This window comes from Phyllostomus hastatus, unplaced genomic scaffold (assembly GCF_019186645.2).
Source record: "Phyllostomus hastatus isolate PE091 unplaced genomic scaffold, TTU_PhHast_1.1 phas_contig_40, whole genome shotgun sequence".
Taxonomy (NCBI): domain Eukaryota; kingdom Metazoa; phylum Chordata; class Mammalia; order Chiroptera; family Phyllostomidae; genus Phyllostomus; species Phyllostomus hastatus.
This window is the reverse complement of record NW_025333872.1, coordinates 880,534-904,598: the sequence shown is the minus strand read 5'-3', so window position 1 is coordinate 904,598 and position 24,065 is coordinate 880,534. Positions and strand designations below refer to the sequence as shown.

General features: G+C 38.9%; 1 protein-coding gene across 2 annotated transcripts in view; it reads left to right on the top strand.

Moving 5' to 3' along the window:
* STK38 (serine/threonine kinase 38) overlaps window positions 1-24,065 on the top strand; it is a 44,590-nt gene that overhangs the window by 2,666 nt on the left and 17,859 nt on the right. The window contains exons 2-6 of one of the 2 annotated variants that reach the window (XM_045843010.1): window positions 1,859-1,994; window positions 15,273-15,324; window positions 16,215-16,337; window positions 18,057-18,140; window positions 22,682-22,805. In XM_045843010.1, the coding sequence (XP_045698966.1) occupies window positions 1,864-1,994; window positions 15,273-15,324; window positions 16,215-16,337; window positions 18,057-18,140; window positions 22,682-22,805 (514 nt within the window). In that variant the 5' untranslated portion in view covers window positions 1,859-1,863. The remainder of the gene's footprint in view (window positions 1-1,858; window positions 1,995-15,272; window positions 15,325-16,214; window positions 16,338-18,056; window positions 18,141-22,681; window positions 22,806-24,065) is intronic. The other variant, XM_045843009.1, reaches the window with a different exon arrangement.

Genomic DNA, 24,065 nt, shown 5'->3' with positions numbered 1-24,065 from the left:
GAAAGGGTTAGTCTCTGTTTTTTTTCCCTGAGTGTCATTTTAGGAAATTGTTTAATGTTGTCTTTTTTCTTAGTAATAACAAGTGCACATTCCTTACAGGCCTTAGTTTGCTATACAAAACAGACGCTGCTAAAGCATTAAGAGGAGAACCTTCAGAAAATTTTTCAGAAAATGCAGTACCTTTGAAACTGGACCTTGGCACCTGCTGATTTTTAGTCAGCTGTATTTTGGGATGAAAAAACAGACTTAGAGGCAGGTTGTGTGGGAGGAAGACATAAGGATACAATATTGAACATTATTGCCAGAGCTGGAGCAAGCCAAGGTTGGTGAGCAATCTGGTCAAGTGTGACAATGTAGGATGGCAAAAATTTCTGGGGAAAAATGAAATTTAAATATAGGAAAACATGTTCTGTCAGCTATTGAAACTTCGTTAGTATTTGCTTTCTCATACATATACCTGGGAGCCTAGGGTGTCTTGTTTCTGTGGCATCTTCTGTCACTAAACTTATAGTTCACTTCTTTGTAATATGTTTCCATCATAGGTCTTTGTTTTAACTTGTAAACTCAAGTAGATAGCAAACATTTATCAAATAGACATGTCAGAGTACATATATACCTATAGATGAGCATTTTAGTCAGATATTTTTAAACTATAGAAATTACACATTTAAATGTTAGTGGTAACTTAATGGTAATAGTACATGGTTATTGAAGAAAATATAGAAAATGTGGAAAGCATAAACAAGAATAAAATGATCTACTCTCACAGTCTAGAGTTAAACCACTAATAACATTTTGATACAAATGTTTTTAATAATTCTGTGCACATACAGTAAACACATAAACATAATTGAGAAGGTATACATTTTGTTTTGTAACCTACTCTTTTCACTTGGATTGGAAACATTTTCCCTGACATTAAACATTTTAACATATTTTAATTGTTTGCATGTTTCATTATAGGACTTTTTCATAATTTAATCAGTTCTGTTGTTGGTTATTCAAGTTATTTCTAGTTTTTCTTTGTTTACAATGCTGCATCAAACTGTCTTGTGTATGAATCCCTATGGGTCTTTGAGTTCTCCAAGGTAGATACCTGGATGGCAAAGAATTGTACTATGTTTATATTATATATTCTTTTAAAAAATATTTTTTTAGTAAAGATTTTATTTATTTTTTTAGAGAGAGGGGAAGGGAGGCCGAAACAGAGGGAGAGTCATATCGATGTGGGAGGGAAACATTGAGCAGTTGCCTCTTGAACACCCTTGACTCGGGACCTGGCAGGCAGCCCAAACATGTGCCCTGACTGGGCATTGAACTGTTGACCTTTTGGTTCATAGGCCGGTGCTCAACCCACTGAGCCTCACCAGTCAGGGCTATATTATATATTTTAATTTACACATATGGTGTTGTGATCATGTTCTTTTCCTTTTAAAAAATATAGCAGTGTATAAAGATACATTCATGGTCACTTTTAGAGGTAGATTTGCTTCTGACTGATACGTGGTATTTCTTTCTATGTGTCCACAGCATTTTATTTATTTCTTTACTGAATTTCCTGTAACAACATGATGGCATAATGAACATCTCCTGTAATGCACATCCTTGTGCATATCCTCTTAAGAGCCTGAGTGACAATTTCTCTAGGCCTTTTACCTAGGGATGGTACTTCTGGGTGTCTACTAATGTCTACTAGGACATTAATATCTACTAGGATATTATTTTCACCAAGTGTTCTGTTTTTTACTTCTTTGTCCTACAGAAGAGTTGTCCCAATTTATAGTCCTACCAGGAGGGTAGGAAAGTGTGTAATTGGTGGATTCTAAAGACTAAAACCACTTCTTTTCTTTGTTTCTAGCAGCCATGGCAATGACAGGGTCAACACCTTGTTCATCCATGAGTAATCACACAAAAGAAAGGGTGACAATGACCAAAGTGACACTGGAGAATTTTTATAGCAACCTTATTGCTCAACATGAAGAACGAGAAATGAGGTAAAGAATTTTGTTTAAGAAAATGCTGTCACGGTTTTGGTATTTATGTGTAGTATCATAAAGCACCTTCATAATATCTTTTCTTTGAAAGGAGACAAGAATAGCAGCAGCCATGTTATAGCCTGTCCCATTAGAGTGGATTGACAGTGTCACTGGTTTCCAAAGCCCTTGCTGTCATAACCCACAATCACTGGAAATAGTCTGAGTCTACAACATTCCATGGTAGTATAAAACAGTGTGGCCAGACCCTCGGAGTTCATGAAGGCAGTGTGATCTGATGGAAAGCACAACTCTCCCAGAGTCAGGCTTGGGTTCAGAACCCTGCCTCCACCATTTTAGTAGCTGTATGAGGCTAGAACAAGTTTCTGAGTTTTTCTGTTTCTCAGTTCCCACATCTGGAAAATGAGGGGATTGTCGTGGGGGTTCAGTGTGACACCTGTGAGTACCTACCATGGTGCTTCACACGTCATAATCGTGTAGTTAATGGTGGTGGTAGCAGCTCTTGCTATTGATCTGGTGTATACTCTTCATGTGGTAACTCAAGATTTATTTCTAGCATTTTATTATGAAAATATTCAAAGTGCATATAAGTTGAAAGAATTGTACAGTGGATACCCATAAATATATCATGTAGATTCTACAGTTATCATTTGTTTTATCACATAGCCCTGTATCCATCCATCTATCTGTTCATTAATCTATCTTAATTTTTGCTGTACTTTAAGGTATGTATCTGGTATCAGCATATTTTACTTCTGAATATTCTGCTTGTATAACACACTAGAGTTCAGTATTTTAAGGGAGTAAAATTTGCATGCAATGAAATGCATAGTCTTAAGGCACAGGTGGCAAACACAAGCCCCATGGGCTGAATCTGTCCCTCCACCTTGTTTTATCTGGCCTGGCACCTTGTTTATACCCAGTGGCAGCGCTGAGCTCTCGCTTAACTGTTAAGGAGTAGTTACATTTATACAGTCCTAAAATTACATTCAGCCCTTTGAAGGCAACCGCAAGGCTGATGTGGCCCCCAGTGAAAATGAGTTTGACACCCCTATCTTATGGGTTACGAATACCCCTTTGGCAAATGCATGCACCAGTATAACTTAAACCCCTATCAAGATATAAAACATTGCCATTATCCCAGAAAGTTCTTTCATTCCTGGAAATTCTCCTTCAATCCCAGAGAACCACTGTTGTGATTTTGTTTTTACCATTGATTGGTCTTGCCTATTCCATACAAATGGAATGTGCAAACTGATGTGGTAACTGTGTTTACCACTGTAATTGTTGGTAACAGTGACCATATGGTAACTACTCATTTGAGAAAGGCATCTTTCACTCAGTGTAATGTTTTCAAGATACATTCATGTTGCTATTGTATCAAAAGCTTATTCATTTATATTGCTGATATAAACCATTCTGGATTTGTGTGTGTGTGTGTGTGTGTGTGAATGCATCCAAAATGTGTTTATTGGGATGGTTCTCCACTCATCCTGATTTGGGGTGCCTTTAGTGCTGGCTAAAGATGGTGGTGATTTTATAGTACCCTGGGCATTTCACATCCATGAAGTGGGAATTGGGGCTCTGCACCAGGTGCTTCGTGTTTTTTCTCCTCTTTGGAGAGGGATGAAGGAGATCCTTATCGAGAGGCATGTTGTTGTGGAGAGGTTTTCACCACCAGAAAGCCTATTCTATTTTTTGACTGTAATTCAGTTTGTTTGTACAGTCTTCTGTTCACAAACATCGGGGCTTTTTCAGTTTTTTGCTACTTTGAGTAAGTTTCTATTATCAGTAACATTTGTTATAGATCTTTTCGTATTTGTTTTCAGTTCTTGGGTCAATTTAGGAGTAGAATTGCTGGGTCATAAACATACATAGGCATATGTTTAGTTTTGTAAGAAACTGCTAGACCTGCCCTGACTGGTGTGGTTCAGTGGATTGAGTGCTGGCCTGTGAACTGAAGGGTCGCTGGTTCGATTCCCAGTCAGGGCACATGCCTGGGTAGTGGGCCAGGTCCCTGGTGGTGGGCGCATGAGAGGCAACCACACATTGATGTTTTTCTCCCTCTCTTTGTCCTCCTTTTCTCTCTGAGTAAAAATAAATAAATAAAATCTTAAAAAAAGAAATTACTAGACCTTCTTCCAAAATATTACCAACAATGGATGAGAGTTCTAGTTGTTTTACATTTTTGCTAACATTTGTGTTGTCAATCTTTTAACTTTATTCTTGTGGGTGTTTAGTGGTATTTCACTATTGTTTAAATTTGCATTTCTCTGATTATTAATGATGTTGAGGTATTTTTAAAAATATATTTTATTGATTATTTTATTACAGTTGTCCCATTTCCCCTCATTTATTCCCCTCCACCCTGCACACCCCCTCCCACCCACATTTCATGCCCATGGGTCATACATATAAGTTCTTTGACTTCTACATTTCCTATACTATTCTTAACCTCCCCCTTTCTGTTTTCTACCTACCATTTATGTTACATATTCTCTGTATCTTTTGCCCCTCTCTCTCCCTCCCACTCCCCTGCAGATAATCCTCCATGTGATCTCCATTTCTGTGGTTCTGTTCCTGTTCTAGTTGTTTGCTTAGTTTGTTTTTGTTTAAGGTGTGGTTGTTAATAACTGTGAGTTTGTTGTCAGTTTACTGTTCATATTTTTTCTTCTTTTTCTTAGATAAGCCCCTTTAACATTTCATATAATAAGGGCTTGGTGATGATGAATGAACTCCTTTAACTTGACCTTATCTGAGAAGCACTTTATCTGCCCTTCCATTCTAAATGAAAACTTTGCTGGATAGAGCAATCTTGGATGTAGGTCCTTGCCTTTCATGACTTGGAATACTTCTTTCCAGCCCCTTCTTGCCTGCAAAGTCTCTTTTGAGAAATCAGCTGACAGTCTTATGGAAACTCCTTTCCCATAAGGAGACAGTAGGTAACTCCTTTTCTCTTGATGCTTTTAAGATTTCCTCCTTATCTTTAATCTGGGTAGTGTAATTATGATGTGCCTTGGTGTGTTCTTCCTTCGGTCCAAGTTTTTTGGGACTCTCTGGGCTTCCCAGACTTCCTGGAAGTCTATTTCCTTTGCCAGATTGGGGAAGTTTTCCTTCATTATTCGTTCAAATCAAATAAGTTTTCAATTTCTTGTTCTTCCTTTTCTTCTGGCACCCCTATGATTCAGATGTTGGAACGTTTAAAGATGTCCAGGAGGTTTCTAAGCCTCTCCTCATTTTTTTGAATTCTTGTTTCTTCATTCTTTTCTGGTTGAATGTTTCTTTCTTCCTTCTTGTCCAAACTGTTGATTTGAGTCCCAGTTTCCTTCCTGTCACTATTGGTTCCCCGTACATTTTCCTTTATTTCACTTAGCATGGCCTTCATTTTTTCATCTAATTTGCGACCAAATTCAACCAATTCTGTGAGCATCCTGATTACCAGTGTTTTGAACTGTGCATCTGATAGGTTGGCTACCTCTTTGTAGCTTAGTTGTATTTTTTTCTGGAGCTTTGATCTGTTTTTCCACTTGGGCCTTTTTTTTTTTTTCTGTCTCTGCCCACCTGTTACATAGTAAGGGGCAGAGCCTTAGGTTTTCACTAGGGTGGGGTAACCCACATCGCTGGGTTGTGACGCGGTATTGGGGCGGGGAGCCTGAGAGGAAACAATGGCGCTTGCTCCGCTCTCTGCTGGTTTTCAGTCACTAACTCTGTTTCTCACAAGCAAATTGGGCCGTTCTGGTGCTATTTCCCCAGGTGGGTGGGTTTGTGTACATTGTAGGACCCTGTGGGTCTCGCCAGCTAACTCTCCTGTGAGGCTGGGAGTTTCTCCGCTGCCTTCTCAACCCCCACAGGTTTTTTCAATCAGTGTTTTGAGGCTTTATTTCCATGCGCTTGGACCCTGGGTTGCGTGGTCTGGTTTGCTCCCCAGTTGTCCCTCCGGGTTCATCTGTACTTGAATGTGGGACTGCCCACTCACAATCCTGTGTCTCGCTGGTCCAGCAGCTGGTCCGCCAGCCGCCACCTTGCCACAAGTCCTCTCTGCTGGCTGCTCATCTCCTCCCCTTCTACCGTTCTGGATAAATGTGTCTTCTTTAACTCCTTGGTTGTCAGACTTCCATACAGTTTGATTTTCTGTCAGTTCTGGTTGTTTTTGTTTTTAAATTGTTGCCCTTTTGGTTGTGCGAGGAGGCATAGTGTGTCTACATACACCTCCATCTTGGCCGGAAGTCCTGATGTTGAACTATTTTTATGTGCTTTTTGGCCATTTATATATTTCCCTTGTGAAAATTTAATCAAATTTTTTGACCATAGAGTTGTAGGAGTTCTTTATATGTCCTAGGTACCTGCCCTTTGTCATACATAGTTTCTCCCCGTCTGTTGCTTTTCTTTTCATTTTCCTAACAATGTTAAATGAGCAGAGGTTTTCAACTCAGGCTTCTTTTTGTCTTCTTTTATAGTTTTTGCATTCTGTGACTTTTAAGAAACCTTTGCCTATCCCAAGTCATAAAGATATTCTTCCATGTTTTCTCCTGGAGGTACTATGGATTTAGTTTTTACATTTAGTACTATGACTCATCTTGAATTAATAAGTGTGTGATATAAAATGGGGGTTGAGACTTATCTGCTTTTTATGGATATCCAGTTATTTTAACACCATTTTGTCGTATAAAAGGGTTTTTTCCTCTCATTCGATTGTTTTGATATTTTTTGTCAAAATTTAAAACCATGTAAGTGTGTATCTATTTCTGGATGCTCTGTTCTATTTCATTGATCTATTTATTCTTATTCTAGTATCACACTGTCTTGATTACTGTTGTTTTGTGGTAAATTTTGAAGTCAGGTAGTGTAGGTTCTCAACTTTGTCCTTTTTTTTCCTTATTTTTCAAGCTTGCTTTGGATATTTTAAGTTCTTTACAGTTCCATATAAATTTTAGAGTTTATTAATTTCTACAGAAAAGCTTGATGGAATTATGATTGTATTGAATCCATAGATCAGTTTAGGGGAGAATTGACAGCTTAACAATATTGAATCTTCAGATGCATGAATATGGTATATTTTTCCACTTTGTTAGGTCTTCTTTAATTTTTCTCAGCAGTGTTTTGTAGTTTTTAGTGTGGAGGTCTTATGTGTGTTTGTTCATCTTTTCCTAGTATTTTGGGGGTTTTTGGTGCTGTTATAAATGGATATTTAAAATTTCATTTTCCCAATCTTTTCTGTAGCACAGTGATTTTTAAAAATTGATTTAGACAAGGAGGAAGGGGTATGCAGAGGAGAGAGAGAGAGAAAGAGAGAGATAATATTGATTTATTGTTCCACTTCTTTCTTTATGCATTCATTGGTTGATTCTTGTATGTGCCCTGACCAGGGAGTGAAACTGCAACCATAGCATATCGGGATAATGCTCTAACCATTGAAGTTCCTGTCCATGGCTTTGTACCACAGCAATTTTCAACTGGTGTACCACAGCACACTGGTGTGCTGCAAGAATTTTTAAAACATACAATTTAGTGAGGGGTATTAATCTCTTTTCCCTTAGATTTTCAAATAAAAATATGATAACAACCATCACAACAACAGCCATCTGCATTCAGATGGTGTGAATGAATCAAAATTATACCTATTATTTGTCAGGTTGGCAAAAAAAATAGAGTATATAGAATTTTAGTAATTAGTTTATGTGTGCCATAAAATGAAAAAGGTTGAAAATCACTGCTGTAACATAAGGAAATATAACTGAATTTTGTATATGACCTTATGTTCTGTAATTTGCTAATTTACTTATTCTAGTAGCTTATTTTGGTAGATTCCTTAGGATTTTCTATGTAAACAATCATATTTAGAGAGTTTTACTTCTTTCTAATCAGTTTATACATCTTTCTTTTCTTGCCTTATTGCATTGGCTGGAATTTCAGGTACAGTATTCAATATTAGTAGAAAGACATCTTTGTTTTGTTCCCAATATAAGGGGGAAGCACTCACTATTTCTCTGTTCATTATTATGGTAGCTGTAGGTTTTTCAAAGATGCTCTTTATACATTGGGGAAGTTGACTTATGTTCCTGTTTGGCTGGAAATTGTTGTTGTTGTTTTTTTAAGTCATGAGTAGGCGTTAAATATTTTCAAATGCTTTTTCTGCATCTTGGGAATGAGTATATTGTTTTTCTCCTTAGTCTTTTAATATGGTGAATTACATAGACTAACTTTTTAAAAAAGATTTTACTTGTTTATTTTTAGAGAAAGGGGAAGGGAGGGAGAAAGGGGGGGAGTGAAACATCAGTGCGTGGTTGCCTCTAGTGCACCCCCTACTGGGGTCCTGGCCTGCAACCTAGGCATGTACCCTGACTGGGAATCGAACAAGCAACACTTCGGTTCATAGGCCTGCGCTTAATCCACTGAGCTACACCAGCCAGGGACATAGACTAATTTTTGAGTATTAAACTAACCTTGCATTCCTGAAGTTAAAAAAATACTCTTGCTCATAATGTATGACTCTTTTTATATGTTGCTCGATTCAGCATATTAATATTTTGATAGAGATTTTTGCATCCATGTTCTTAATGAGGATGTAAATCATAATTTACATGGGATATATGATTTGACCTTAAATATATAGATCTGTTTGCAGATTGGCAAACATGTTGAATAGCTGGTGGTAGCTAGTTGCTGTTCACTGGGACAAATGCTTGCCCAGTACAAGTTGTTAGGATCGTGGGGAATTAAAAGATAAATTTGCATAGTATATTGCTAGCCGAGGATGATCTGAGCTTCTGGTGTTGTCGCTACAAAGCAAATGCTTATGAATCTTGAGTTACTTGTTTTAGTTGATAATAGTCAGTTGGTTTCTAATCATACTGACTCTGCCCTATGTATCACATTCCCCAGGAACAAGATGATACGTGGTTTTATTTACATTATTAATGTGTTACATTGTGCTTTGCACTGATTGTACCCTAAAATGGGTTGAAATCAATGCTTTTTTGGGGGGATTCTTAAGATGGAAAGAACTTCCAAAAGCTTTTGTGGCTTTTTTCTTTAAGACCAAATTAATCAAAAGACAATGAGGAGAGAATTTTGGACATATAAGAGAGTTAGAATGTTTGTTTTTGGTAATTTTTGTTGCCCCCAAATCACCAGAATTTTTCAGTTTTACGAAAGCAGCAGATACTCTCCTGGCTGGGTAGCTCAGTTGGTTGGAGTGTCCTCCGGTATGCCGAAAAAGATTTTGAGTTTGATTCTGGGTCAGGACACACACCTAGGTTGTGGGTGCGATCCTCACTCAGACGTGAGCAGGAGGCAACGGATACATGTTTCTCTCTCTCTCAAATCAATAAAAGACATATCCTCAGGTGAGGATTAAAAATAGTAAATAGGGCCCTGGCTGGCGTAGCTCAGTGGATTGAGCACGGGCTGCGAACCAAAGTGTCGCAGGTTCGATTCCCAGCCAGGGTACATGCCTGGGTTGCAGGCCACGGCCCCCAGCAACCACACATTGTTGTTTCTTTCTCTCTCTCTCTTCCTCCCTCCCTTCCCTCTCTAAAAATAAATAAATAAATAAATCTTTAAAAAAAGTAAATAAAATTAAAAGGCAGCAGATACTTTGAGCTTTTCAGAATCAATATTTCCTTGTTAATATTTCTCTTCCTTGTTAATCTTTTTCATTTAGTGCCTTCTTTTTTAAAAAAAGATTTTATTTATTTATTTTTAGAGAGGGGTAAAGGAAGGGAGAAGGAGAGGGAGAGAAATACTCATGTGCGAAAGAGACAATAATCAGTTGTCTCTTGTGCACCCCCAGCCGGGCATCTGGCCCACAACCCAGGCGCGTGCCCTGAGCCAGAATCCAACAGGAGGGTGTTCTACCCACTAAGCGACAATTGTCTGGGCTTGGTGTCCTCTTTTTTGGATGTGAGTTGATACTTGGTTTTGGGTTTGTTGATACAGTTTGATAAGATGATTATAGGTTTTATTATTCCTAGAAAGTTAAAAAATTATAAATGAAAAACAGTTATTGGCAAGATTTACTGAAGTAGTAAGTAAACTAAAATGAGAACTGTCAGAAATGGCTATGGCTTTTTGATATGGGGGGAACATCACAGACACCTGCTAAAAACAGAATTTTAATGATGTGAGATAGTTGATAAAGAAATTGTATTATGAGTATATGGCCAATGTATGCTAAGCGGTTTGAAATAATAAGTCTTGGGCTAGTGAATGCTGAGACCAGGTTATAATACAAATTTTCATTTTGTTTGTATGTTCTCATGTGATGCCTTTAAAACCACTAGTCTTTCTCCTGGGTAGATGTGACTTTTGCACTCTTCCATGTATGGGAGAGCACCAGGTTGCATCGAAAACAAAGGACTTCCTGCAACAGGAGATGAGACCAAAGCCTAGAAGTAGAAGGAAAAATAAAAATCATTTTGATACTGTTTCCTGTATAAAAGTAGAGTATGAGAACATTGGTTATTTTTATAGAAACACTGCAGTAAGCTCTACAGATGGATTGAAAAATAATTAGACCCCCTGAGTCCAGTCCCCATCACACAGTGTTGCAGGATACTGTTGGATGCTCTCCTGTTGATGCTGTTGGTGAACTGTAAGCTGAGTCCACCCGGTAGTAGGGCAAGTCATCATTATTTCATCTGTTTTGCCTTTTATAGTGGCCTCTGTAGTAACCTTCTCTAGGAACAGCACTTCTCCTCCTGTTTTCTCTCATGTGATGTAGGTTCCCAGTAGGTGTTCATAATTGTCTAGTTATTCATAAAAAATTAATGGTTTTAATAATTTATAGCAGTCTGAAACCAAAACTGAGGAAACTTCATTTCTTCTTACAAATATTCTGTATTGTTTCTGTTCATAAATACTGTTTCGCTGGATTAATTAAAGCCACAAAAACCTGATTTAATAGGCAATAATGGTCTACATCTTCCCGTACTCCAAAGTCAAATAAATTTCTTACATTTTATTCTCTGAGAACCAGCATATTCTGCTACTCCTCTTAGATGTTGTTACCCAGATTTTCCTAACCGAGCTGATAGTGAGTTGTAATATGTGGTTATTACTAATGAGCAAGAGTCAGTTTTATTTAAGCCCCAAGGTTGGGTGAATCTAGACCTCGTAATGGTAGTCATTGACTGGATATCAGTCAAACCAAAGTAATTTGTTGAGATTTAAAAAAAACATCTGCATAATCACTTTTAGGGTATTTCTTGAGAATTTTCTCAATTTGATCATGGAGATAACGACCACTGTTTATGTCTATACTGTTTTTCCTGGTTTTAAGTGCCTCATCAACAGAAATTGTCGTCTACTCTCTTGTAGACTGTATTTTAAATCTAAATTCAAAGTGAGAAGTTTTCCACAGCTTTACTGAAAGTGTGACTAAATTGGTTTCAGTAGAATACCTGCCTGGGAGTAAAGTTATTAGAATCAGCTCCTTGAACACAATCAGATTCTTTCATTAGAGGACATACCCAGAAAAGGCCTATCATACAGAGAATTATCCCTGGTAATGATTTACTGGGACCAAGTTAGCAAAGGCCTTGAAAACTCTGAATCAAGCTGCACTGGGAGAGGAGCCTAAATTAGGCTCTGAATGGTGGCTAATTAAAAGTAGTAGTCAGGAATGGGTCTGCACATTGTTACACATTCTGAGCTCTGACCTTGTTAAAAAAAAAGTTAGCAATATGCATTTCAAAATGTTAGTACTTACAAAGCACTATTCTTAGTGGAAGTAGAATTCAGATGAGGTCCCTGCCTTCAAAAGAACTTACCTGGGGCCTTGGCCAGGTTGTCCAGTTGCTTAAGGCATCATCCTGATATGTCAAGGTGGCGGGTTTGATCCCAGGTCAGGGCACATACAAGAATCAACCAGCCCTGGCTGGTGTGGCTCAGTGGATTGAGCGGCCTGCAAACAAAAGGGTTGCTGGTTCGATTCCCAGTCAGGGCACATGCCTGGATTGCGGGCCAGGTCCCTAGTAGGGGTCATGTAAGAGGCAACCACACATTGATGTTTCTCTCTCTTCTTTTCTTCCTCCCTCCCCTTTTCTCTAAAAATAAATAAATAAAATCTTTAAAAAATAAAAATAAAAAAGAGAATCAGCCAACGAGTGCATAAATGAGTGGAACAACAAATTGAAGTTTCTTTCTCTTCCCTCTTCCCCTTTGTCTCTAAAACCAATAAATTAAAAAAAAAAACTTACGTGAGTTCACACAAAAATGAGTGGAGCTCATGGAAAGCCTTGCACGTGGAAGTGGCCTGTCTCTCCCCCAGGGTTACGGTCTCGAACATTGGAACTGAGTGGAAGAGTGGCCCCAGCAAAGGCGGGAGTGCCAGCTAACCTGGTGCTGTGACTAGAGACGGGCCCGCTTTTCTTTTTCATTATGAGCGCTTTTAAATACACACGTAGATAGAAGGACTGAGGCAGTCAATCCCGATTTAGTCCTCCCTCAGATTCAGTAATCATCAAGACTTTGCTAAATTTGTTTAATCTATTACATTTTATTTTTCTTGCTATTGTATTTTAAAGCAAATTTCAAATATCTGTCTTTCAATCCTGTGTACTTCAGTATGGACTTTAAAAAATATGGCTGTTTTCATGTATAATCACAATGCCACCAAAAATTAACAAAGTTTACAGTAATTCTGTGGTATCATCTCACAGAGGATGTCTCTTGTAAGCCCCATTTCAGGCCGTGCTTGCCATTTTTGGTGTCTTCAAGGCCTTTGCTGACTTGGTCCCAGTAAATCATTACCAGGGATAATTCTGTATGGTGGGGCTTTTCTGGATGTGTCCTCTAATGAAAGGTCTGATCATGTTCAAGGAGCAGATTCTCATAGCTGTACTTTCAGGCAGGTATTCTACTAAAACCAATTTAATTACACTTTCAATAAAACATGGAAAACTGCTCAGTTTGAATTTAGATCTAAAATATAGTCAGAAGGAGCTGTCTCTGTGATATACCTTGTGTGATAGCACAGAGGACTTCTAGCCCAGTCTGAGGTGATCATTCAGAAAATGTGTAGTCAGAAGGTGTGATGGTATTTGATAATCAAGGCACAAAAAGAACTAAACATGGCTGAGTTTTTATGGCTCTTGCCATTGATAGTTTGACTCTTCTTATTCTTCCCTGCTTCAACTACTTAACCACTGAAATGCAATTAATTTACACTTATGGAACTACCAATAATGCAGCCTTTTCACTCCAGTATATGACCACATATAGATGCATATCCCAAGATATTCTGGGAACTAGAAGAAGAAAAGTGGGCAGCCTAACAGTCATGTAGATGCTTGCTTCTTCCCATCGGGGTAGAGTAGGTCTGTGGATTTGTAATATTTCTAACAGTATATTCATTTAAACTAAATACCATTATTGCGGTACATATTCATTGACCAAAATGAACTCATTATCTTTCCACGTTTATCTCAGTGTTTCCTGTCTTGGTCAGTGGCATCATTGTCCTTCCACACAAGAAATTCTACGACTTCCCTCGATTCCTACTGCTAGTTGGTTGGTCATCTTTGCAGGAGCTCTGTTGATGTCATTCTAGGTATCCAGCCCTAGATTTTTACTGCACATGTGAATCCTTAACAATAGCTTTAAATTTGCCTCAGTCTGTCAGTTGTTTTTCCCACCAGTCCATTAGCTCATTACTGCTGGCTGCCATTCTAAAATAGAAACTTCATCCCAATCACTTCTTTGTGCACAAGTCTCTGTACATTCTTAGTCAGCGACTCACTAAGAGCCAGGCATACACAGAAGTGCTCTGTGCCTCAGCCACACTAGACTACATGCTGTTACTTCACGGAACCTTTTTCTCCCCTGCCCTGCTCGTATTGCCCATCTTCTGGAATGCTGATAAGTGGTGGAGGGGAGATGCCAGCGTATGTGCTTTCATTTACTATACTGAATAAATAAAGGTTATGAGGAAGTTTTAATTGTTTCTTTTGGCTTTATCAAATCCATATGAAACTGTAGATCAAAAATATTCTTAAAAAAACTTTTTCCTCAGCTGGTATAGCACAGTGGATTTGACTGAATGTGGGCCTGTGAGCCAAAGTCTCACTGGTTCGATTCCAAGTTGGGCACATGCCTGGGTTGCCGGTCGGGTCCATGGTGATGTTTGAGAGGCAACCACACATTGATGTTTCTCTCCCTCTCTTTCTGCACCCCTCTCTAAAAATAAATAAATAAAATCTTTAAAAAAAATACAAACTTTTTATACCCCCTCTCCCAAGAACATTTTTTTTTTCATTGTTTTGAGAGGGGGGGAGGGCAGAGGTTGGGAGAGAGGGGGAGGGAGGGAGGGAAGAGAGAGAGAGAGAGCGAGAGTGCGCACTGGAGTAGGAGCGGGAATGTGTGCTTGAGAAAGAAAAAGAAACAGCCTTCTCATACATGCCCCAACTGGGGATTGAACTTGCAACCTGGGTATGTGCCCTGATAGGGAATTGAACCCGCCATCTTTTGTTCCACAGGACTGTGTTCCAAACAATTGAACCACATTGACCAGGGCAAAATATTCTTTTTCTTTTCTTATTTTATTTTATTTTATTTATTTATTTTTAGAGAGAAGGGAAGGGAGAGAGAAACTGAGGGAGAGAAACATCGATGTGCGAGAGAAACAGAGATGGGTTGCCTCTGGCATACCCCCAGCCAGGGACCTGGCCATGTGCCCTGACCAGGAATTGAACTGAAGTTTTGGTTTGCAGGATCACTGCCCAGCCCACTGAGCCATAACCAGTCAGGGCCAACAGTATTTTTTAATACAGTTTCTGCAATTCAGTACTGCAAGGATTTAGAGTCCCTAAGTTTTATAGTGATACCAGTTACCTCCCTTGAATATCTAAATTCTGCCTTTTACCTTAAACAACCTTTGTTGTTTATTACTCTTTGTGGCAGGGAGGAGGAGGGTGTGAAAATAAAGGAAGTAGGTTTCAGTCAGAGAGAGGGAGAGAAACACCTTGATATGAGGTTATCAAACACCAGCTGTTTTGCGGTTTGTTAAGGAGGAAATACAGTTCTGCCAGAAAAAAAGAACTTTTCATTTCAAAATAAGATTCTTTGTTGCATTAACATCTTATACATTCTGTTTCAAAATGTAAAACTAATAGTAAAGTAGGAATCTTCAGTTGTCTTAGTAACTGTAATTTATTGTTTTAATGAGATCTTTTAAGATTCACCTGTTTTAGTCATTAAAAGAATAATTTTTATATTTGTATAGACTTCCCAGAAAATTATCATTCAAATGTTATTTCACATGTTTTTATTTATTTCTAGACAAAAGAAGTTAGAAAAAGTGATGGAGGAAGAAGGCCTAAAAGATGAAGAGGTAATTAAAATCAGAATTTTTTTTTTCCTTGATACTCAGCACGGCAGGTCACATCTTGTTCAGCAAATTGCTAGCCTTAGTGCACAGGGAAGGCTTTTGGCGCAGTGACAGAAACTTAGGAGGGCTAGTGTGCTTCTGGGTTTAGGCATTCATGCAGAGGGAGAAGTTAATTATCAAGCATTCAGGAGGGGAAGATTTTTCTAGTTCTATAGTTAAAATAAGTTCATTAGAATTAATTTAGAATCCTAACAAAAGGAAGAGATGAAACCAAATTAAAAAGTTAAAAGCAAATTATAGCATACTTGCAGAATTCACTGAAAAGGCTCCATAGAAATGGGACAAATTTCTGAAATAGTTATTAAGGAAAAAGATCTCTCAAATCAGCCCTTTTCTCCAATGCCCACAGATGTGATTGGAGAAAATACAGTTAACAAGAAACTGCAAGGAACTGAAATGGCAGAGGAAATGCTTTAAAAAATAGGAATGACTCACAGAACCCAGGAAAGTGGTGAAAAAATATCCCAGATTTGTAGGGATAATAGAAAACTAGAGTGTAAAATGAACTGCAATGAGTAAAAATCCCAGAGAGAAATTTAAAAGCACTCACTTTTATTTTCCGTAACAAAGGTTAAAGGAAAATGTTGTTGGTTGTTTATCCCTCCTTCATTAGCAAGGTTAGACCAGAAGATCACTGAGGAAGCACCCATCTGTTGACTATGGTCTGGTTATTGTGTCTGAATGCCGGGAGGGGAGGGTCCTTCTGTAGTGCTTTCGTGTGTGAAAAATTAAGCTTGTTTTCCAGATGGTTCAAGTCACAAATAGGATTTTGCTGCAGAATTTCAACTCCTCACCCTCCCATTCCTCTCTCCTTTTGTTTATTTAAACCTTAGAAACGACTCAGGAGATCAGCTCATGCTCGGAAGGAAACAGAGTTTCTTCGTTTGAAGAGAACAAGACTTGGATTGGAAGATTTTGAGTCCTTAAAAGTAATAGGCAGAGGAGCATTTGGTGAGGTAAAAACAAAACAGAACCCCACAGCCAAAGCTACTTACCCCGTGCAGAAATGCCACAGCACTTCGAAGCTTCTAATGTACCAAGAGCTTGTGACTGTTGATAGACCTGCATGGGGGAGGTGGGTCGAGCATGCCAGCCCCACATCCTAACTGCTCTGTCTGTCCTCTCCTCCCTCTCTGCTGTCCCAGATCTCCATCATTGTGCTCCCTCTTCCAGAGATGATGTTGATGCTTTAAGTATTGATCTAGAGGGAGATTTGAAAGGTAGAAGGAAATCAGTAGTTGTTATTGATTGTGTTTTTCTGCTATAATCATGACTGTAACTCATATTATAGGTGACTTGGAGCATGTACTGTTGTGGTGTCACACAGCCATTGAGCATGTGGTACCAGAAGTTGGCCCAGGCTTTCTGATATTTTTAAAAATTTCAATTTATTGATTTTAGGGAGAGAGAGGAGTGGGGGAGAGAAAAACATTGATTTGTTGTTCCACTTATTTATGCATTCATTGATTGATTCTTGTATGTAATCTGACTGAGATCGAACCCTCAACCATGGCATGTTGGGATGATGCTTTAATTACCTGAGAGCTACCTGCCCGGGGCTCAGGTTTCCTGATCTTAAATCTCTTGTTTCCCCAGTACCACTCCACCCTTTATTTCTTCATGCCCTATCGGTACAGCTCTGAAACGATGGCCCTAGGAGACAGGATTTGTAGAAATGAGTTCTATAGGTAGTGGGAGAGAGCAGAAAGAATTTATAGCTTTGTCCCAGCTAGTCTTGCAGATATATCCTGCTTGGTCACAGGAGTGATCTGGTGGGGAGGATTTGAATGAACCCATGCAAGGTCATTCCCTAATGGAAAGCATCCAAAGTGGTTGACTTACTGATGCAATAGTTTCACTATTTTTGTATAAAAGGATCATCATGTTATTGAAAACCCATACCTCAGGGAGAACATAAGTGTATACAAAAGCACAGGTAGAAGATTAAATTGATCCCTCAGCATTGAGAATCCCTGTTGGCCTCTTACGAGAGGGAAACAGACAGTACCCCCTCTAAATTGCTTTCTGTTCAGTGAGGAAGGGACATGGGATTCAGTCAGGAAAACAAAGGTTCAGGAAGAAGAAAACATACATAGCTTGGGTGAGGAAGGGGAGAATGTCCATGGAATTGCCAAGAAGTTTTTTTTGAGGGGGGTTGTACAATAGACCATTAATTTTCTTTTCATCTATTTATCTATTCTCTCTTAAAAACATTGGAAAATTGACAGGAAAACTGCATAAACCTCTATTTCCCTAATTATACATTTTAGATTTTTTTCCTTCCAGACATTTTTTTTCTACACATGAGCTTTTGCTATTGTTTTAAACATTGTTGTAGTCATTTACTTAGGCTTTCTGAGCTGACTGCATGACATGTGCCATGGGTTTAATGAGCCCTTAAGTTAAAAAATGAGGGCTTTAAATTAGATTGTTTTGTTCAGCTAGGGAGCCAGAGCTGTTCATGTGTGGAGATATCTGAGGATGTCTCCAGCACTGACTTCCCTGGGCATAATGTATCCATGTTAATACATCAAAAAGCACTTTCTTCCGCTTTGTTATTGCTAGTTGCTTATATAAATTGTAATACTTTTTCAGTTTAAATATTCTTATAACACATGAAAGCCTTAGTTTGGCATTGTAAACTTTTAACTTGGCATTTTTTAAATAACTTTTAGGTGCGGCTTGTTCAGAAGAAAGATACAGGGCATGTGTATGCAATGAAAATACTCCGTAAAGCAGATATGCTTGAAAAAGAGCAGGTAAAACGCAATTGTAGTAGGGATTTGAGTCAGCTTATGAACTTGTTGTCTCCTAAAACTGTTCTTTTTGCTTAATTGAAATGTATATTGTTATTAGTTTTCTTTAGCTCTGTCAAGTATGAATATATATATAATATTACTTTTCTTATTCCAACGAAGAAGCAGTTACATATATTTTAAAAGTATAAATAATACCTACATGTTTTGTGCAATCCTCTTGAAGTTGAGAACCTATCAGAAGCGCCTGCTGTTGTGGGTCCCAGTTGGCCACAGGGCATCCTTATGAGCCGCCTCTGAGGTAACAACTGATGTGGTAGCACGTTCTTTACTGAAGGCTGAGAGAGAGAAATTGCAGATACACTTTGGAACTGAGGCTTAGGAATTAGAATTTGGAATTTGCAATCTAAAATGTGTCTTACTATACTTTATTTTGTTCACTGCCATCAAAGCTGGGTCTTCTGAGTAAGCTCATCATTACCTGAAAGAGAACAGTCTTCCTCTTGAATGAATTTGAAAAAATATACAAACGGCAGAGCAGTGCACATTCTTTATTAATGATTAAGAACAATTTTTAAAACCTAAAAATATACATAAGTAGTTTGTGCAAAATAAATTTTAAATGTTAAACAATATATTAAAAACAAGAATGCAGACTTCCTGTAAATCTAGCTTAATTTAACTGGTTACTTAAGAACAAGTTGTAGTGAGTGATGCCCATAAATATCCTGTGAAAGATCAGATGCTGCAGGAGGGCAAAGAGAGGCCCTTCCCCTCTGGAGAGACAAGGAGAGCTCTGGGTGCAGAGCCCAGGGGTGGGGGAGGCGGGCCCCACACTCAGTCCTTTCTGCCTCTCGAGAGGAGGTATAATCACTGAGGTTTCATTTAAATTCCAGCTCCACACTGGGAATTTATATTTTCTATCTAATTTTCATGTTACCCAGAAACTTTAGACTCCCAGGAATTTCGATTGAGAGCATCAAATACCCTGACAGTAAATCTTCAGACATTAAAGTTTATGCTACCACCAACTTATTAAAAATGCACAGCAGCTCTGTTTATGTGTTATCTAAAAATTAGTATGTGGTATGGGTTTAAGCACCGAAGGAGTTTTAGCTGATCTTGAAAAGGAAACTGTAAAACTGTGTTGATTAGTTAGTATATTTTGTATTTCACAAGTAAGTTTTATTTTTACAAGCTATATTTCCTGTAGGTTTACCCAAGGTTCAAAATCTTTCTTTATCAAATGACCACACTCAAAATGAGATGGTAAAGAAGCACACGTCATGGCCCTCACGTACTAACCCTCAACAACCTGTGCCCGTTCCCCAGCATGGTGACTGGTGGTCCAGACATTGTGCAAAAATGTGTTCTCAAATGTGCCTCCTTCAAGATTAATTCCTAAAGCTTTTCTAAATGAAAGTAAAGGAGATATCTGTTAGGATTAGGATTTGAGTCCACCTTGCCATTGGACTCAGCTCCCTGGGTTTGATCTCAGAATGGTCCAGTGAGGGTTCTTGGCCACAGTCTCTGTGGGCCACCAACTTGGAGAAGCGAACAGTTGCGCCAGGTGGAAGTGGAAGTAGACCAGTGCAGGTTCATCGCTTTTGGGTGCGGCTGACAAAGTTCAGGTTCAGAGCCTAACTCTTTTCAGAGAAAAAGTTTTTTGTTTGCTTTTATTAAACCGAGCAAGAATTAAAGCTACCCACAGAAAATTTAGGTTGTTATTTTGTCCCACAGGGTGGAAATTTTTGCCACCTGGAAAATTTTAAAGGACAAGAGACCAGCATTTAGCTAGTTTGTTCATGTTTCTCTTTCAGTGAAAAAGGAAAACCTCTAATTGTGATGCCGGTCGTAGTATTAGGGTGGGACAAAAGACTGACTTGTATCTGTTTCACTAGTGCCCAGGGTAGCAACTAGCATGTAAATTCCCCACCCCATTAAATATTTATGGAACAGGGGACAGGAACTGGAACCTCTGGTGTGAGTTGTACCTACCCTTACCCTACTCTACTCCTAGATCTTTTTTTTTTTTTAATTTAGTTTTAGAGGGAGGGGAAGGGAGGGAGAAAGAGAGGGAGAGAAACATTTTAATTGGTAGCCTCTCAAATTCCCCCACCTGGGAACCTGGCCTGCAACCCAGACATGCACCCTTACTGGGAATGGAACTAGCAACCTTTTGGTTTGCAGACCAGTGCTCAGTCCACTGAGCCACTCCAGCCAGGGCTCTACTCCTTGATCTTGAGGACCCTAGCTGCTAATTCAGCCCCAGGAGAGAAGGACAAGGTGAGCTTAAGAGACTATTGCTTTCCCCTTGACAAACAGGGAATGCTGTAGTCACCAGTCTATCCTCTAAGATGAGTGACAAGTGGTAATAGTAGTGCCTCACCTTTTCTCTTGCTCCCTGCAGTAGGGACAGGCCTTAACAGGAGCCAGGGGAAACAGAGGCAGGTGAAGGCTGCCTTGTACCATATTCCTGTCTGATAATGACTTGGTCAAAGCCATGGCTGCTGTTCAGCAAGTGGCATTAGTGTTTCCCAAAAGGTTGCTACTGTATTAAAGGTAGTAGCTTTACTGGAGTAAAGGCAGTAGCTTTACTGGACTTCGCCATGATTCATAGCACTGTTCCTTGTCACCCTATGTTCCATTTTTCCCACCTTCATGCTGTTAGTAGAGGTGTAAAAATGTTTCTATCATTTAAAAATTTATGGAACAATTTTAGTAGCTATTGGAAACTCAGTAAGTAAACTCAGATGCCTTCAGTCCCCTGGGAATTAGCATGAAAGAATGAGGCAATTTAGATATAAGATAGGAGAGGGGTAGGATTTGTATCCAAATGGAAGACTACCTGGCTTTACTAAAGACATTCCAATAAAAAAAAAGCATGTAGAACATTGTATCTAACCAAACAACACCTGTGGGCTGAGATGCCAAAAAGAGTGCTGGTTTGCAAACTTTGGTACATAGTTGCCTCTGAACACATCCTTAACTCAAGCCCTGTGGCACCTGTTAAGACCAAAATTTCTCTTCAAGGATTGGACTGGGCTTTATAAGTTTAGATTTTATTCAATCCAACTTTGCATTTTGTGATACTTACATAAGAGGAAAGGGGGCTGAATTTGATAATATGCAGCACTGTTTTGATTACCATTACATATTACAAGTAGATAAGGTAAATTTTACAATAAAATGTTTTTTAATGAATTCTACCTGTTCTCCCAAACCTTTGGCAACTTGGCCTCCTTAGCTAGATATTTCAGTAAGAGTAGAAAACTGGAAATACCATAAACTTGAACCTAAAACTTCTTTTAGGTGCTCATCCATTTCAATTCAGTAAGAACTGTTTGAGTACACATTCTGTGCACAGCAGCGTACTGTGGGTCAGTTCTCTGGAACTGTCAGCGAGGACACTGGCCTTGCACATGCATTTGCACACCTGAGCCCGGACTTTTTTTTTTAAGATTTTATTTTTTTATTTTTAGAGAGTGGGAAGGGAAGGAGAAAGAAATGGAGAGAAACATCAGTGTATGGTTGCCTCTTGAGCACCCCTTGTTGGGGACATGTCCGGTAGCCCAGGCCTGTGCCCTGACTGGGAATCTAACCTTGACCCTTTCTTTGGTTCACAGGCCTGTGCTCAATTTACTGAGCTACACCAGCCAGGGCTGAACCAGGACTTTTTAGAGAGTCTCATCTTGAGATTACTTTTATCATAAAAGATTACACTGGTCCCCCCTTATCTTCAGTTACACTTTCCGTGACTGTGGTCTGAAAATATTAAATGGAAAATTCTAGAATAAACAGTTCATAACTTTTAAACTGAGCACCGTTTTCTGAGTAGCATGGTGAAATCATACACCATCCTGCTCCATCTGCCTGGGATATGAATCCCTTTGTCTGTTGTATCTACACTGTATACATTACCCTACTGTCAGCCACTTAGTGGCCACCTCGGTTATCAGATTGACTGATGTGGTATTGCAGTGCTTATGTTCAAGTTAAAACCATTCACATAACTTTTTTCACATTATATTGTTATAATTGTATTTTATTATTAGTTATTGTTGTTAACCTCTTACTGTACCTAATTTATAAATTAAACTTGATCATAGGTGTGTGTATATATAGGGGAAAACACTGTATAGATAGGGTTCCCTGCTATCCTTGGTTTCCGGCTTCCACTGGGGGTCTTGGAAAGTATCCCTCTCTGGTGAGGAGGGAGTACTGTATTGGAACACAAAGGTATGAAAAACAGTGGTGATTTTAACTAATCAGAGGTTCGATTTTTAGTGCTGTTAAAGTTGCTTTTTGCATGACAGCCATTCATTTTGCCATTTTTTAAGCCTTCCATCACTTAAGTTTTCATTACTGAATAGTGCCAAGTCAAATGTTGTCAATTTCGAGTTAGTAGGTTGGCCTAAGCATAAATTAGATCTTTTGCATAATCACAGTATAATACTCAAAATAGTATTTAAATTGTTTAAACAAATCTTCGGTCTAATAAAGCAGAGCAAGTCTTGTCATTAATCAAATGCATATACCTCCAGGTTGGCCACATTCGTGCGGAACGTGACATTCTAGTGGAGGCAGACAGTTTGTGGGTTGTGAAAATGTTCTATAGTTTTCAGGATAAGCTAAACCTCTACCTAATCATGGAGTTCCTGCCTGGAGGTAATTACTTGACGATGAAAGGTCATTTTTCCTTTTTGTTCTGTGGCTTCTTTCTCACCTCAATTAACTCTCCTTTCTAATTCGTGCTCACAAAGTTACTTTCTGTGTCTTTTTTAGGTCTGTAAGGAAGTCAGTAACCTGTCTGGTGCTGGGTGCCTTTCTACAATTCTTAGTGCCATAAAAATAACCTTCTCATTTGTTCTCATGATTTCAGATGGACATTTCTTTCTTTTTTTCTTTCTAAATGTATAAGATTAAACTAGGGACTCTGCCTGCTCTCCTGTCAGTGGGTATCATGGATAATCAGTTTCCCAAGTGACAAAATGGAAACTAACATTCTTTGCTTCAACTCTTTTGTTTCTTTTTCTATAACTTAAATTAACGAGAAGGGAATTTCTCATTACCTATACTAGTAGCCAGAATCAGTTCCTCATTTCTGAGATTTTTATGATTCATGTAACTTAGCCTGTACATCTCCTAAGACAGCTCCAGACAAACCCAGAACAGTGCCTACCATCTCTTCTGGGAAACACAGCCTGTTTCCCAGTGAGCAGGTGAGCTGTGAGCAAACTCTGGTGGGAAAAAAAGAAAACTTTTTCTTTTTTGGTTCTATAGCAAAGCAAATATAATTGTGGCACAATATTTTGATTTTGTGACAACCTTTAGTTTAGATCTAGGGTCATCAATAATTTTTTATTAACAATTGATGAAGGTTAAAAAGAGATATAGAATGAGGGCAAACTTTTTACCATTTAGATGCCGATTCTTAAACAGGAATAAGAACCAGCTCCGTCACCAGCCCCTTGGCTTGTGTCTCTTCAGCCTTACCTGCACCAACTTCCATAGCTGCTCATGTCTCCCGGACCCCGCCCTGTGCACCTGGTGGAGCTGGCCTGTGGAGCCTTAGACCACCTGGCCTGAGCTCTCTGATCATCTGGGCAGGCAGGGAGGCCATCAACTGCCACGTGGCCACCTTAGAGCTGGCCTGGGCATGCTGTCCCTGCGTCACTAGTGTGCCTCCACATTGCATGTGTGACTGCCAGGAGTGAGTAGGGATTCATATTTTTCATGTTTTGGGTCAAAAAAGAGAGCATTTTAATAAAAGGCTTGAATGTTTTGTTTTTTTTTGCATAGGGGTAAAATATCCACTTTTCTCTAAGAATGTAAAAATTCCCAAGTTATAAATGAAATGAAAAATGCAGCATGATGCTTTGTTAAAATCAGTTTTCTTTCTCTTTTCCCTATTTTCTAACATAAATG